Source organism: Coffea eugenioides, chromosome 3, assembly GCF_003713205.1.
Source record: "Coffea eugenioides isolate CCC68of chromosome 3, Ceug_1.0, whole genome shotgun sequence".
Taxonomy (NCBI): Eukaryota; Viridiplantae; Streptophyta; class Magnoliopsida; order Gentianales; family Rubiaceae; genus Coffea; species Coffea eugenioides.
In genome coordinates, this window is record NC_040037.1 from 19991893 (window position 1) to 20009430 (window position 17538).

General features: G+C 34.8%; 1 protein-coding gene across 1 annotated transcript; it reads left to right on the forward strand.

Annotated features, from left to right (window-relative positions):
- The first annotated feature begins 814 nt into the window (after positions 1–814).
- On the forward strand, positions 815–16714 carry LOC113766275. Its single transcript, XM_027310484.1, has 9 exons — positions 815–952; positions 1070–1283; positions 1739–2072; positions 14404–14497; positions 14799–14980; positions 15311–15410; positions 15489–15605; positions 16011–16067; positions 16292–16714. The coding sequence occupies exons 1-9, from the start codon at positions 815–817 to the stop codon at positions 16421–16423; spliced, it is 1368 nt and encodes a 455-aa protein (XP_027166285.1). The 3' UTR covers positions 16424–16714.
- Positions 16715–17538: the final 824 nt, after the last annotated feature.

The following is a 17538-nucleotide window of genomic DNA, read 5'->3' on the forward strand; positions in this document are numbered from 1 at the left end:
TAATAAGAAAAATCATTTCAGTTCTTCAACAAAATCCATATGCTAAATTTTTTAAGAGTTTAAGAGAAGTGCCTAATTTAGAAGATTATCAGATAGTGCTTAAAACATTCCCCAGTCTTGATCAGAGAGTATATAATAAGCCAACTACTTCCCAAGTTACAGCATTATGGTTCGAAGGTGAAGATAATGGAAAAACAAGTCGTCGTGATATAAAAATTCATACCTATAGTGGTCACTCAAGAAACATTGAGTACTATTATGGCTGCTATGATCCGCTTCTATATCCCTTAATCTTGCTCTATGGTGAACTTGGTTGGCACTAAGGAATTCCTAAAAAAGGAATTAAGATTCAGACCAAAAAGGGCAAAAGAAAAAGAAATGTAGCAGAATGTATTTCTCCAACAAATGCTGCAAATGTTGATGAACTTTTACAAAGCGAAGAATCTAGTCAGTATGCTGTCAACAGTTCATTTTTTTTACTCATTTTACTCTAAAAATTGTTGTCTGACTAGCTTTCAAATTACCTTATCATTTTACAATGATGGCCCAACTTGAAGATGATCCAAACTTGGTTTCTCTCAGAGAGTATTATGAATATAAGTTACAAATAAGAGATAATGATGAATCTTATTTGCTGCACCTTACTAGATTATTATAACAATATGTTGTAGATCAATATGTCAAGATTGAAACATAAAGACTTGACTATTTTAGATCCCAACAAGAAGAAATTCGAAAGGAATGTCAAATTCTCCTTGTGCTTTCTTCCTCAAGCTCCTTCATTTTCTTTATTTTTCTATCCTAATTTCAAGAAATGAACAACGTGGACAAGAGCAAAGTAGAGCATAAATTGGTGGCATACTCAAGAAAGCACAAGAATCAAGAAGCAGTAGCCTGCAAAGACATTTCTGAAGCTGCTATATTATCACTTTCCTCTGCTTCAATGTTCCTGGCAAAGATTGCGAGCGAAATGTTGAATTAAAAATTGGAAATAATCGTCAAAGATTCAGAAGAAAGTGGTGAATACAAAACTGGCGATTGTATCAGAGACATCTCACCGATTTATTAGGTGTTTGCAGCAACCTACAGCAAGGGGGGCAACCAGGATGATCATTCTCCTGTAGTTCTGAGCCTCAAATTGGCCAATCTTGATGAGATTGAAGAATCAAACATTATAATGATGCACACTAAAGTGGCCAAGAGCTGCAGATATTGTGAACATCTAGTGACATACGGCCTTCTAGTTGGAATTAGGGAGCCATGCTACTGCGGCTCTCTATATTGTATTTCGATTGAATACTGTGAATATGGCAGCATACGCTCAATCGTCAATTCTCACAAAAAATTCCCCAATAAAAGGCACTCGGAGAGGTTGTGGCCGCCATACTATGGCAAATTCTTAATTCTCTCTATTACCTTCATCCCAAAAAAAAAAAGCCCACGGAAGCGTCAATATTGAAAATATTTTTGTGTCGGGCTGTGATCCTGTCACAATAAAATTGGGATATGCGGCATCTTGTTATTTTCAAAATTTTAAACTAGTTTGGCACAAAGATTGGGCCTTACATTTGGCACCCATATTTTACTATGCGTCACATTTTTCGAAAAATTACTTCTGACTGGCCACGGGTTCTTAGTATTATGAACCTAGCATGGATGACTTCTCCTATCAGCATGCATCCGATGTATTCAACGTCGGAATCATGACCCTTGAATTGATTCTATGACCATTCTGCAGCTATCAAGAAAAAAAAAAGGCATAATGTGGCAAATTTTTGTAATTTCTTGACAGAAATAAGCAATAATGGAAAGGGCCTTCCAAAGTTATTGCACGAGATTTTCATGAAGGATAATCCACGAGCAATACAAATACCAATTGGACCTTTAGCAACTTCAGAAACTTTAGAACCGAGACATGATGATCCGGTGCTTTCCACTTGGTTTGAGAGGATAGTTAAGCGATGCGTCATTGTGAACCCAAAAATGAGACCCACGGCCAAGGAGCCGCTTCAGGATGAATTCTTCAAATATCATGATCTACAAGATTTCGCAGGAGTCATTCGTAGAGATCTGTAACTCTTTAAGACTTCTCCTGAATTTTGATGCTGATTTTTGAATCTCCTAGGATTTTTTATTTGATAGTAGCAGTTGCAAGTAGTATCATCCTATTACAATTTCAAACTTTGCCATTTTCTCTTCATCAGAATTTTCAAGATATCTAAACTACATAAAGCGCGGACTGAGCTACAGTTGATTGTGCTAGTTTTTTGTAGTTGATTTTATCTTTTTCTGTCTTTCAACATTAGATAGAGCCTCTTATATAGATAGATGCCTTTCACTGTTATTGCTTTTCTTCTCATTTTTTCCTTTTGCTAACTTATTCCAATTGTGCCATTTTATCTTGGTTTATTTGTAATTTTCTTGTCAATTTTATCCTTTTATTTCTTCGTACAACTATAGCTGCTAACTTCAAGTACTTTCTTTGTGTGCGTTTCTTAGCCATTCATCCTACATATATAATAAAAACGACTTTGAAAAGTTTTTCGTCCGTCTCTTAAAGGGGCTTTTCAATAAGTACTTTGGCACGCCATGTAAATCATTCATGGAACCTCGGGTACAACCCCTAAAGTGGGGTTTATTAATTTAGTTACTGATTTACCCTTTTCCAACTCATTGCATCTATTTAGTTTTATGGACTTCAACTTTGGAGTATTTACGTGGGTGTTTGATTAGGCTTTTCACCATGGTGGTGGGCCAATATTCCATGATGACATGTACTTTTGTTATTAGGTTTTTGTTTTGGGTTAGGTGTATTATTAACATATTATGAGAACCATCATTCAACTATAGCAACTGCTACCATATGTGCATGTCCCTATGCTTTCCAAGGTTTATTCTACTACCCTTCATCCTTCAATTATGGGATCGGGTGATAAAAGATAGAGAGTTTGGTAGAGGAGTCCAAATTTCTAGAGTTCATGTTAGATATCTCAATTTTCTTTTTTGAGTTCAACTATCACGACCATTTATAATCACTTTGGCTATACTTCTTTTGCTGTCAAATGTGATACGAATTTATCTAGGGGAAATAAATGTATTTATACTTCTAGAGTTCAAGGACAAGTTTACCATTTTTTGAATGATTTAACTGGTCCCAATCTTCAATTATATTTCCATGATACTGAAGATGAAGTTTCTAAGCGCCTAGCAGCAGCCTGTCCAGGATTATTAGAGAGCATAATAAGAAAAATCATTTCAATTCTTGAACAAAATCTATATACTAAATTTTTTAAGAGTTTAAGAGAAGTGCCTAATCTAAAAGATTATTAGATAGTATTTAAAACATTCCCCAATCTTGATCAGAGAGTATATAATAAGCCAACAACTTCCCAAGTTACAACATTATGGTTCGAAGACGAAGATAAGTCGTCGTGATATAAAAGTTCATACCCATAGTAGTCACTTAAGAAACATTGAGTACTATGATCCGCTCCAATATCACTTAATCTTGCCCTATGGTGAACTTGGTTGGCACCAAGAAATTCCTAAAAAAAGAATTAAGACTCAGACCAAAAAAGGCAAAAGAAAAAGAAATGCAGTAGAATATATTTCTCCAACAAATGCTGCAAATGTTGATGAACTTTTATAGAGTGAAGAAGCCGGTCAGTATGTTGTTAAAAGTTCATTATTTTGACTCATTTTATTCCAAAAATTGTTGTTTGACTAGCTTTCAAATTACCTTCTCATTTTACAGTGATGGCCCAACTTGAAGATGATCTAAACTTTGTTTCTCTCAAAGAGTATTATGCATATAGGTTACAAATAAGAGATAATGATGAATCTTATTTGCTGCACCTTGTTAGATTATTACAGCAATATATCGTGGATCAATATGTCAAGCTTGAAATGTAAAGATTTGACTATTTTAGATCCCAACAAGAAGAAATTCGAAAGGAATTTCTTCAAGGTGTTGTAGATGCCGTTGCAGCAGGTGAGACTGAAGCATCTAATATAGGCCAGTTGATAATATTACCACTTTCTTTTATTGGAGGGCCAAGGAATATGAGACGAAAATATCTGGATGTAATGACATTGATCCAAAAGTTTGAAAAATCAGATTTTTTTTCCCATGACATGCAATCCAAACTGGCCAGAGATAAAAAAGCATTTAATTCAGGAAGAAGAAACACAAAACAGGCCAGATTTGTTAGCACGAGTATTTTATGCCAAATTAGAGCAATTAAAAGATAAACTCTTAAAAAAATGTATTTTTTGAGAGGTCACGTCTTACATTTACATCATAGAATATCAAAAACGAGAACTTCCACATGCTCAATTTCTTCTAATTTTGAAGTCTAAGTACAAAAATGTATAGCCCTGAAGAATATGATAAAATTGTGTGCGCTAAAGTTTTAGATAAAAAAACTCATCCGTATCTTTATAACATGGTTATTAAGCATATGCTTTATGATCCTTGTGGCTCTCTTGATCCAACACGTTCTTGCATGAAAAAAATGGTACATGTAAGAGCAATTATCCTAAAAAATTCTATGACGAAACTACAAAATCTGTTGATGCTTATCCTGTCTATCGCAGAGGGGATAATAATGTCAATATAGCATAGGGTCAGTCATACTAGACAATAGATGCGTAGTCCCCTACAATCCTTACTTACTGGCAAAATTTAACTACCATATTAATGTTGAAATTTGCTCAACAGTTAAAGCAGTTAAATACATTTATAAATATATATGCAAAGGCCATGATAGAACCAGCTTTTGTGTAGTGGCAGACAATTCAACTTCACAAATTGATGAGATCAAGCAGTATGTCTCTGTTCGATGGGTATCTCCTCTAGAGGCATGCTGGAGAATTTATAGATTTCAAATGGGTGAGATTAAACCTACTATTATTCACTTGCAACTCCATTTGGAGAACCACCAGTCACTAACTTTTAAGAAAAAAGACAAGTTGCAAAATATTGTGAGCAATTCACACTTGAGAAAAACTATGCTCACAAAATTTTGTCACAAATAGAACAGATAAGAGAGCACAATAATTAAATTTAAATGTATTCAAAATTTTCGGACCATTTTGTTTGGAAATCAGGTTAAAATTTCTGAAAATTCAGAGAAAGAGGCGATTCTGTTGATAGAATAATGACAGATGACCCAAGTGAAGGAGAAATGTATTACTTGATACTCTTATTATCTAAAGTATGTTGTCCAAGTTCATTCGAAGATCTTAGGATATATAATGGAGTTCGAGTACATACCTTTCGTGAAGCAGCTTTAATAAGAGGCCTTTTGGAAGATGACAATAGTCAAGAACTTTATTTACAAGAGACATCCTTGTTTCATATGTCTTATGAAATAAGGAGGCTATTCGCTACACTACTGGTATATTCCTATCCAAATGATCCTAAGCAGTTGTGATAAACGTTTGAAAATGAAATGTATGAAGATTTCTTCAGATGTCAAACTTTAACACGAGCAGAAATCAAGAAAAAGGCACTACAACAAATAGATGGCTTTCTACAATCCATGAAAAAAACTATAAATTTTTATAATTTGATATCTCGTGGTCTATCTTACACAGATGTAGAAAGCCAAACAAGAGAGTTAACAACTGAGAGAAATATATTCATTTCAAAAACTGATTTAAATGCTATACATTTATTGAATAAAAACAAAAGCAAGCATTTAAAATCATTACAGAGAGGATATATTCAAATTCTAGCAGTGCTTTTTTCATTGATGGTCCTAGAGGCACTGGTAATACGTTCTTATATAGAGCACTACTATCTAATGTGAAATCAAAAGGGTACATTGCACTTGCAACAATAACATCAAGAATAGTAGCATTTATATTACCGGGTGGTAGAACTGCTCACTTGAGATTTAAAATACCAATAGACATTTTGGAAGAAGCAATATGTCGAGTGACGAAACAGAGTTCTTTAGCAACTTTAATTAAAGAAGCAAAACTAATCATTTGGGATGAAATTTCAGTGTGTAAAACAACAATTTTTAATTAAAGAAGTAAAACTAATCATTTAGATGATTTGTTAAAAGATGTAATGAATACAAAAGCAATTTTTGGTGGAAAAGTTATTGTATTTTTGGTAGACATTACCTGTAGTTCGTAAAGGTACAAAATCTGAAATGATCAATGCTTGTCTTATAAACTCACTAATATGGCAACAACTACAGAAATTAAAATTGACAGAAAATATGCCAGCAAAATTTGATCTTTTTTTTATTGAATTCCTTCTACGTGTAGTAGATGGTACTGAAATGGCTGATCAAAATGATATTATAAAGTTGGGTTAATACCACTTTGTCCCCCCAAACTTTGGATAATTACCCACTTCAGTCCCTAAACTTCAAAATGGGACACTTTAAACTTATAAATACCTCCTACTTAAGGAAAATTGTTAACAAATTCTGAATGCCGTTGGTGGTCGAAGTGTCCCATTTTATAAGGGTTTAAGGATTTAAGTGTCCCATTTTATAAGTTTAAGGAAAATTGTTAACAAATCCTGAATGCCGTTGGTGGTTGAAGTGTCCCATTTTATAAGGGTTTAAGGATTTAAGTGTCCCATTTTATAAGTTTAGGGACTTAAGTAGGAGGTATTTATAAGTTTAGGGACTTAAGTGTCCCATTTTGAAGTTTAGGGACTGAAGTGGGTAATCGTCCAAAGTTTGGGGGGACAAAGTGGAATTAACCCAAAAAGATAGATAACTAATTTAACAGGCAAAAAACTGTATGAAGGTGACGCAACACAAAGAATTGGTAGGCACAATGGCTTTGTAGGAAAGTTTAGATATCGAATTTTACCTGAATTTAAAATAGTAACTTGAAATATGATGAAAAAACATGCTAACAAGATGAAAATCTGATTAGCAATTCTAAGAATCACTCCTAGGAAAACATCACACCTAAAGTTAGGATGTATCACACAGTCCTAGAGCAAGACGTTGAATCCGCTAGAAAATTTTATTAATGATAAAATCTGACTTACCTTTGTAAAGAAGTCGTTATTTATAGATACTAGAACAAAACCAACTCTAATCCTAATTAGGACTCCTAACTAAAATAGAATTCTACTAGAAAGTTAGAAATCTAAGTTTTCTTATATCCCATAACAACTAAAATACTAATTATCAAAAACAATTACTAAACAAAAAATTACCATAAACATAAAATTCCTGCAACTAACCAAATTACTAAATACCCTTGTTGATGAAAATAAAAAAAAATCTCAATAGGATTCAAACCAATTCCCAAGTTGGTTCCTTGTCATCAAAAGCATGCCAAATCAATGCTTAAATATTCGACACATCCTTTCCACGCCTCCTATAAACCTTAGTGGATTTTTGTCACTTATCTCTATCAGAAGGAGAAGCATATAGTTGCTCAATTTAATTGGGTATGAGGTGCACAAGAGTAACTAATGTGCTTTGTACTAGTTATATGGAGAAAAGGCCAACAATAAACCATAAGCCATGCCCTATAATATTCTAATTTTATTCTAAAACTTAATCAGCAATTATTATTTTCTCATGCAGACAATTGATAATTCAGTACACTAGATAGCAAAGCTGTGGCCTTTTTAGTGCTAGAGTAAGATACTGGTGAGCTTCTAAATTTGACATCCTAACCAATTTCTACATCTTGTTTTAACTGGATATCTCGAGAACTTTGCTTTTTCACCTTAAGCCTTTCAATTTAAGTTCTTGACTTGTCACGGTCCCTTAAAATTCTTCTATATGGCTAGTACATTTGTCCCATTGATTTTTCATATTTATTAGTCCTATTACAATACTCAAAGGCTGGACCATTTATATAGAGGCTTGAGCAAGCTAGCAGTATGGAAGAGTATGCACCCAGTGCGCTTTTGCCCAATATAATAGATTTTGGATTGCTGTAGTTCCTGCAATTAAGAATATTCTATTTTCTCATGTGCAAATTTTTTGTCTTATCTAACTACTATATAAAAACCTAAGAATACCTTCACCAAGAAGTGCCATGTGGACAACTTAAACTTACTTGCCATTCTTTGATTGATTTGTTGTTTTAACACTACCTTCACCAACAATTGGCATCTGCAATTGATCGCTTGACATCTTTGATTGGTTTGTTGTTTTATGGTAGGACATGTGTCTTTGGTATGTATTTAACCATGGAAGGTTGTTTTAGTAATATGAGTGTTTGGTTGAAATTAGTGATGTATATGGTACAAATACATACAACGTTCAGTAATTTTCTATTTACACATTTAACTCTTACATTAATTTACCACTCAATTAAATGAGTTGAGTTTGTGGGTATTGAAATCAAGATTGAATTATGTTCTGATGCAATCTCACTCTTACAACATGAGTGAAAGCTTTAATTGTCTGCATTATTCTGTTTGGATCTTTTTGATTTCTTCGGTTTCATATTCTTTTGGTGTTCCTTAGTCTTTCATATGTATTAGAAGGCTATGTAAAGGATTCATTCCAACGTTCTTCTTGCAAGCATACTATGTGGTTTCAATTTAGGTTGGTTCAATATTTAATTTTGCTTTAAAAAATTACAAGGAAATTGGTGATTTTGATTAAATGTTTGCTATTAGAAATTCAGTAGTTTGTTGTATCTTGTTAATGCATTGTTAGTTTAATTGCTTATAGCCAGAATTTTAACTTTTTCTTTCATGGGATATTTGTAAAAATAGTTTTAGAGCTTCTTGGAGCAGAGATTCATCAGGAAATTTGCTGAGATAGGTATGTTCAACAGTTTTGCTTTTTAATTTTTCACTTTTTGTTTTTATATATGTTTAATTGTATTGGATTTTAGTTTTGATTATAATAATGTTGTTGATTATTATTTACTCTTTACAAGAGTTTATTTCACCCTACCATGCTGTCTATTGTATCAGATTTTAGTTTTGCCACCAATATTATTGTTGTTCTTTGTAGATTTGCCATAAGAGTTTTTTCCTTCTGACATGTGCTTGTGGTTAAGTATAGTGCAGTAGTTAAGTATATTTTATCCTTGGGTTAATTCCACTTTGTCCCCCCGAACTTTGGACGATTATCCCCTTCAGTCCCTAAACTTCAAAATAGGACACTTAAGTCCCTAAAACTTATAAATTGGGACACTTAAATCCTTAAACTTATAAAATGGGACACTTCGACCACCAACAGCATTCAAGATTCTGTCAACAATTTTCCTTAATTGGGATGTAAGTTTAGGGACTTAAGTGTCCCATTTTGAAATTTAGGGACTGAAGTGGATAATCGTCCAAAGTTTGGGAGGACAAAGTGGAATTAACCCAAAAAACAAGTAAATAAGAAAGCTTGGTATTTCCTTTCCTAATTAGTGAAAGAAAGCAATATCAAATTCATATTAACCGTCAAAGTAGAACTCAAAAAATATACATCAGCAGTGAAAAAACAACAATAAAATGATAACCAAAACTAATCAGAAAAGACAACATCTTGGATGGTATAGAAAACATATCTAGGCCTAGAATAAGCGGGAAATTTATTTCAACCTAGGTTACTTTAGAAAGAAAATTACATGAACAAAGAAAATTTCTTATTTAGGAAAACTAAACTTGTTAGATTTGAATGGTACCTTAATTTCTTGAAACTTAATGTGGAAAGAACATATCTTGTTAAAAGGTTGGTCGGATGACTTTTTATACTTAACTCTGAGAGGAGTGGACAAACTACAGGTAATTCTTCATTACTCGATATGGAGAGTGAATCAATGCCTTCCTTTATCCAATAGATTCCAAGAACATAAAACATATCATGAAATATTCTAAAATTGTAAAATAACAAACAAAAAGGCAAATTAACAGGGAAAATTTGGGAAAGGGAGGAGGAAACTCAAAATTTACTAGTACAAATAATAGTACTAGTACTATCAATCATATTATTTGCTTCTAATGTGCATCCATCTTCTTTACTAGTTAGTGGTGCTATCTTTCCAATATTAGGCCTATGTTATAGTTCCAATTTTCATGGGTGGTGACATAAGAGTTTGTTTGAATTGTTCCTTTTTCTCTATAATTTGTTTGTCCGCTTTATTGCAAGGTCAAGAAAGCAAATAAACGTTTGGTCAGTAGATATTTATTTCAAGTAACTGTTTGGCCAGCTTTATAGCTTATGTAAGCACTTGTGGACTAATGGACCCAGTTAAGCTTGCACATGTACATTCATCCAGTACATGCATGTGGCAAGTGAAATACCGTGCATAATCGTTCAAACGGGCAAACAAATTACTTGTCGCTAAGGAAAAACAATATGCTACCGGCAAATGAAATTCAACATGGTGCAATTTCATTCCACGACACTTTGTGATTGACTAATATTCCTATATTCTAGAAGAAGTTCTTCATAGAATGTGCTACCCCCCTTTGAAAAACTGTGAATTGCTATGAAACTGAGCAAACTACAAACAAATGTGAAGCAATTGCGATAATTTTCCCTGGTGTATGTTAGCGCATTCTCCTACGTTGTGATCCATACATTTGAGTGGCAATTGCGTCTCGTCTTCTTTTCCATGTCGCAACCTCAGCTCAGGAAGCATTTAATGGTTGAATGTTTTCCATTGCCGCGCCTCTCTCTTCATTTTCAAAATAAGCATTTTTGCTCGTAGAATTCAAAGTGTGAGTCACCCGGTTGGTTCAACCTAAGAAAGTTGTGCAGTGCAAAATAAGTTATAACAACACTTACCTGAGTACTCATGTAAAAATTGGGTATGCAAATCTCTTGTTTAAAACTCTAAATGTGCGCTTAATGACATTTCTATGTTCTGATTGGTGCATATTAAATAGTTTCTTCTTTGACCCCCGAGGCCAACATTCTTGTACGGAGGTAAAAACTCCAGCACATTCTTGTATGCAGCATCAACCATGTATTACTTGCCTAAAAATATTTTATTTGGCATAATTAGTACTACTTATTCCCCCTAACAACTAAGAAAAGTCCTTAAAATTAACTATGATATGGTACTCTCTCACCTTTGGGCGGCATTGAAAAATTTGGCGGGTGCGATAGAGCATCCTCTAACATTTGTGCATTATGTGCACTTCCCTCTCAACCAACATATATATATATATATATATATATATGTGAACCGCATGTTGAAATCACATACAATCAAAAGATTTTGAAATTAATTCCCATGCCAATTGGTGTATGCTATTTGCTATCCTAGTGGGGGACATGCAGGGATATGGGTGCCATCCAATGCGTCTACAGTATCTTGCGGTACTTAAGCAGGCAAACAATTTGACTACAAGCCAATGGTTGACTTAAATTGGTCGAACAATTTTTAAAAATTTTATACTATTGCTTTGGGCTTACCTAGAACCATGGAAAGTATTTTGTTGACTTTCCAATGCGTGGATGGACTTGATCATAGTCATATGAGTGAATTATCCTTGATGCAAACATACATAGCCCCCTTAGAACTTTTCTGACATTTTGATTAATTGTTTCAGTTGATCTGTTGAATCACTCTACTAAATCGCGCTGGCATGTACTATAACTAACCATTACCAGAGTCATGGTTAGGGTCTCCTCAATTTCTACATGCGTTTGATAGTTCTGTGGTACGTAATTATTTTGCTTGAGTAAGTCATATAGGAGGAGAAAATTATCAATGGTAATGCAACAATTCTCCATTATACGTTTATAGTGACCATTTATCAATTCCTCAACCCATTGGTGGCTCATTAATGCCCCATCATGATGAGAAATTTTTATTTTTAAACCTCCATATCTTTCCACATCTGGATGGCACAGTATCAGCTCCACTCCCAGTGCAACGATCAAGTCATCTTCAGATTCCCAAGTCCTAGACAAGCTCCCTCTGTTAGCACTATAGTTGCTCCAATCCATATCCCTTACACAACACAACGAAACTATTACTAATGATTAGACCATTGGTGTGTTAGATACCACATCTACATTGGCTTCCCTTACTTTAGTAGGCCTTATTTGACCCTTTCTCGAGGGGTGTCGGGGGAAAATGAAGTATTATTTTGTGAAAGGCAGAATGGGTGATGAGTTCATTGAGTCACAAAATCGTGTGGAATTGGAACCACATATATAACACCTAGGTGATGTACTATTTACAACTATTAACTGACTTTAAACATATATAAAAAAAATCTAACGTGAGTAGATTTTTACTGGCAAATCAATAGTACAACTATGGTCACCGAGTACATTAGCAATAGATGCATTGCAGCAAATCAGCTTTTTTCACGTGCATTGTGAGAGGCAAAGTTGTTAATAAGTGAAACTTTAGGTATGTGAGTTGTTGGTCCCATATAAAGCTGTAATAACTCAGGAAAATTGGAGTTGATGTGGATATTCACTTCACCTTTAACAAGGCTGTGAAAAACTTAGACAACTATTCAAATCTGTAGTTGAGTGGCCTCTGTGATAGCTTGTCTTGAGTTCCACCACCATCTTCGAGGTCTTAAATTGGATATTAGGATGCTGTGGACACTAGCCGGACTTGTATTGGCAGAACCTTTCTATTGTATATGAAATTTGTTAGCAATCAAGTCAGAAAAATGAATAAAATAGTGGACCATGACATCAAAGTAGATTTGGTCTATGTCGTAGACTTACAGTTCAAGATCTACCACCATTTTATATGCTTGTGCTATTCTCTTTTGTTAATTATGTTCAATGATTAAACACTATAAATTTGTTCTATTTTTTGGGGTCTTTCTTATTTTCTCTACAAGTCCAACTCATGGCCTAGTCCATGTTTCATCTATTGGCTCTTTCATAAGTGTTGTCAATCGGTTCATCTCATGACCAATTGAATGGTTACAATTAGGCTATTTATTTTTGGTCCACTACTGCTACACGATCAACACATGAAACGTACAAAAATATATTTCATCTTCTTTGAATTAGGACCACTAATTCATAATATGTGCAGCATATCCCAGTTCACATAACTATATCATATACACCACTTTCTATTAATCTGTCTACTCCATTACCATGCAGTAATACAAGAGTTTCAAACTCCAACAAACATGAAAATTTATCAACCCCCGAAAGCAACAAATGTCTGACATCAATATCAAACAGGCATGAAGGAAAAATAAAACAAGTTGGTCAAGCTTATACAACTCGAAAGGACTTAATTAAGTTCGTGAAACAAATGCGATATCCCTAAATGACAACTCCAATGCACTCACAGCAAAAGTGGAATGATAACTTGTGTTCAATCACAGAGGTATGTCACAGTGGTGGCACAGCAAGTCCAAGTTCTTCCATAATCAATCCAATGTACTTATATCTCTGAGATTCGTCAAACCGGACAAATGTAATTCGTTTCCCCTTTTTTTTTCTCTGGCAAAGTATATTATTGCTTTCAATTTCACAGAGTTTGTCAATTGCACACCCTTCACAAGATCTTGCACTACATGAATAGCATATTTAGCACTTTCGTTATATCTAGTTTTTTTATAGTCCATGGAATGAGTGGTGAAGCGGCTGATCTTACTTATCGCATCATCTAGACTTTCCCTATCACTCGAGGATCAGGTTGATTTTGTCCATCTGGAACCTTCATGATGAGTTCCCTGTTTCAAAACTGGAACTTGGACGTTTTCCCGTCACCGCTCTTGGGATTGGAGGGACATAGTATACGTCCTCATCTTCCCAAGGGTAGTTGCTGTATGGATAATCCATCAAAGAGGAAACCACAAACTTTCCCTTGCTACTCTTTTGACTTGTGGGGGCTTGATTGCGCTTGGTGGTTCCATAAGGACTGATTCACTAGCGAACTGCACATAGTTAACCGTTTCCATTTTTTCCAACGTAATCGGGGTGTAAATGTTGTATAGGAAGCAACTTCCTGGTAATTTGAAGTCCTTATAATTACCATTTGCCTGTTCATAACAAAATAGGAGTTAGGGGATGACCAAGGTTAAAATTGTATCAACAGCATATTATCTCAAGTGTTGTATTATGCACATGGTCAGCTGACTAGAACACCACAAGTGGAGCGTAGCTGAGAAATTCTAAATGTAACAGTCCAGATTATGTAAAAACTCTAGTAAAAAAGCCAAAAGATGATGATGTTGTTAGACCAATCAAAAGGATAAGACATTTATCATGTTCATATAGCTTCCAATTGCTGCTTCTGCTTTAGTTATTTTGATGGTGAGAAAAACATTGCAATTATGGGCACGAGTCATTTTTCGCAGTTCGAGTGTATGCTTATGTGGATAGCTTTTTCAGCTAAATTAAGTTCATATAGTCTGCATTTGTGATTGAATCTTCCATATAATATTTTCACCGCTTACATTATTGGTCTTTGCTTTGTCGTGCATTCACATTGGGCTGCACTTATCGACATAATTGCATGCAGATGGAAACTTGTAGAGATTGATGCTGATTTAATGAAGTTGACTTCTGAGATGAAGCATGTCTTGTCATTAATATCTCCTTCAAAGACTTATATGGTGATCTTCGAATTCAAGCTCATTACTATTCTCTTTTGTGATGCTTTTGGAGTTTTGTCATTCTTGATAATTTTTTACACATTTAGGTTTGGGGGTGTAGTCGTTGGGTGGCCCAGGCACGTTCCTAGATAGAATTATATAATTCTTGCTTTACCCTGGAAATACCAGATCCTGTGGAGAAAAGAGAAACAACCAATAAAAAATGAAAAGAAAAGAAAAGAAAAATAAAGGAGGGAACCATCATTTTGATGCCGTATTCTCCTTTCAGATCTAAATTGTTCATTTTTTCTGATTGTTTCAGGACCTCAATATTGGTTTAGCGTTGTGGTTGGCAGCTGGTGGTGAAGGATGGATTTATGAGTGGAGCCTTTCTGGCCAACAGATCAAGTATAAGTCTGAGGCCAGGATACTACTGGTTGGTTCTGGTGCAGATGAACAGTGTGCTGGATATGGTCGGTTCAAAACAAAATTTAGAAATGGAAGGTGTGGTTTTCTTCTCCTCCTACATGATTTGCAGGTGTTAAATTCACAAGGGCAAATTATTTTAGTTAAAAGGCTATTTTTTTATGCTAATTGGCCTGAATTTCATTGATGCATGTAATAATAGACAATTATATTATTTCTCAACTGCAGTGCTTATACATATAAATATATTGGCATACTCCATATTCTCATTGAAGGACAAAAACAGATGGAGATTTTTCGTATTTCTTGCATTTCACCATTCCATCCTTAGCTAGCTGCATGTTGTTTCTCTAGGCTAACTTTTGGTAATGAAATGTTGTTTAACATGGATGCTTCATCTGTTACCAGTTGGCTTGCCCTGCATGAAGAAATGAAGTTAGATATGCAGAGAATTTGGAAGAGAAACCTCGGGAGAGATGACAGGTGCATTGCTGTTAATGGCAAAGAGGTATCTTGATGATTCAAACAAACAAGTATGCTTTTTTTTGACTTGTTCATCAAGCTGATTAATTTGGTTTGGGCTTAGGCTAGATTTCCTTTCTTGGATGAGGATGTCATACGAACTCTTCTTGATATTCCTCTCTGGGAGATTGCAGACCTCAGCCAACCTAATGGTATAGGTGATAAGAAGATATTGAGAGAGGTATGCTTGCTTTTCGTTTTGACATGTGGATTCAGTTATATTGAATAGTCAATTACAGTCTTGGGAAGAAAAATTCTGACATAGAATCAATGTTCAGGTAGTGCATGGTATTGCCCATACCAATTTGATTGCTTGGATACTTACTACCAATAATCACAAACGTTTTTCTAACCTTTTGTTAATCATACAGCACAATCAAATACATTAAGAAGTGATCTTGATGTCAAATGAGTAACATTCATTGTCAGTTTCTAGTAATGGGCTATTGTATAGGCATGTTTGACAGCAAGTTTTCATGATATCCTAAATTCTAAAGCCACGGGTTGCAAGTTTTCCTGTCTATTGGTTTGCTTTCTCCATGCAAGTATCAATTGGCCTTATGGTTTTGTGTCATCTCTTCTGAAGGTTGCGCAATTGCTTGGCTTATCTGGAGCAGCTGTTCTGCCCAAAAGAGCAATTCAGGTATTCTTTCGCTTGTTTACTCGTAGATTTCTGCTCAAAAAGCTCAAAGACCGAAGACTGTTTCTGAGAGTTTTTGAGCATTGTCTTGTTGAGACAAATTAGAGTTAAATGGGCCAAACGAATAAAGAAAAGGAAACATGAGTACCAAAAGAAAAACAATCTTGTACTAAGAGAGATCTCCTTAGTTTATACTTCCTTTCTAATTCTTCATCTTATGTGCTCAGTTTGGTACTCGAATTGCCAGAGAATCAAATCGGAAAAACTTTGGAAGTAATCGTGCTGCCAATCAAGCATCTGCTGGCAGTGTGGATATATATGGCTCTTCAAATTTCTTACCTAAATTACATGAAAGCTGACCAATGGAAAAGCTTTGTTCCGGGGGCTTTACTCGTAGTGACGAAAATAATTTGATCAGCTGCGATGTCACAAAATCCAGCCAATGTAATACTGCTAGATTTTTGTACTAGTAGTGTAGTATATGTTATTGATACTTCCAGCTGATTTATTTGATGCTATAGTTGTTTACACTATCACCTACTTGTAGGTAGCAATTGCTGTTCATTGTGTCAAAAGGTAATTTGCCCCAAAACAGTGTGCTACGTTGAAATTCATCTCTTTAATGAAGAATCAGTAGTGGTTAATTTTAATACCTACGACCCTTTTTTTTGTTTTAGTGAAAGTGGAAGGTTTGGAACTCGAACTTTTCACTTACACTCTTATTCGATACCATCCAATCCATCCCAGAACTCTGCACGGAGGCCTAATACTTGTGACCTATTTCCTGTTTGGGAAATAAAAAATTAAGGGCTAAACCGTCACCCTCCACCCTACTTCCATCTTATACAAGCTTTAATACTAATGGTCCACGTTGATATGTTTTCAAAATTTACGGGTATGAGTTATCAATATGTTGGGGGTGTGGTTATGGGATGCATAGAACGTGGATTTACTCCGTTCTAGGGGCAAGAAATTATGAAAAATGATGTATTGATTTATGAGTTTCTTTCTATTATTAGTATTACTTTTGTCAATTTTGTCAAAATTATAAAATCTTATAATTTGGACTTACAAAATGTCGGATAAAACTTTTCTGAAACCAAATGTTCTTTTAAATTCCGAGCTTTGACAAAATTTTTCTTAAGAACTATAAGCACTTTCCTCGCATTTCAAGGGTACTCCTGCCCTCTTGCTTGTTACACATTCATAAATCATCGCATCATTAGCATATGCTGCACCGGAAATTCTGTCGCATCAGGCATGGCACTCAAAGGTCCTAATTAGCTGAACAATCCCACAAAAATGTTGATTTCTGCATCATATTTCAATGGCAACATGGGTATATGCAGTTGGAAACTCTGCTATGATCACTGCAGAAAAAGGTGCAAATATGACTGTTAAACAAACCACGCAAAGAAACAGGTTCCTAATGTGATTTTGTCATGGCAACGACTCCTTTTCCTAACACTAAGGG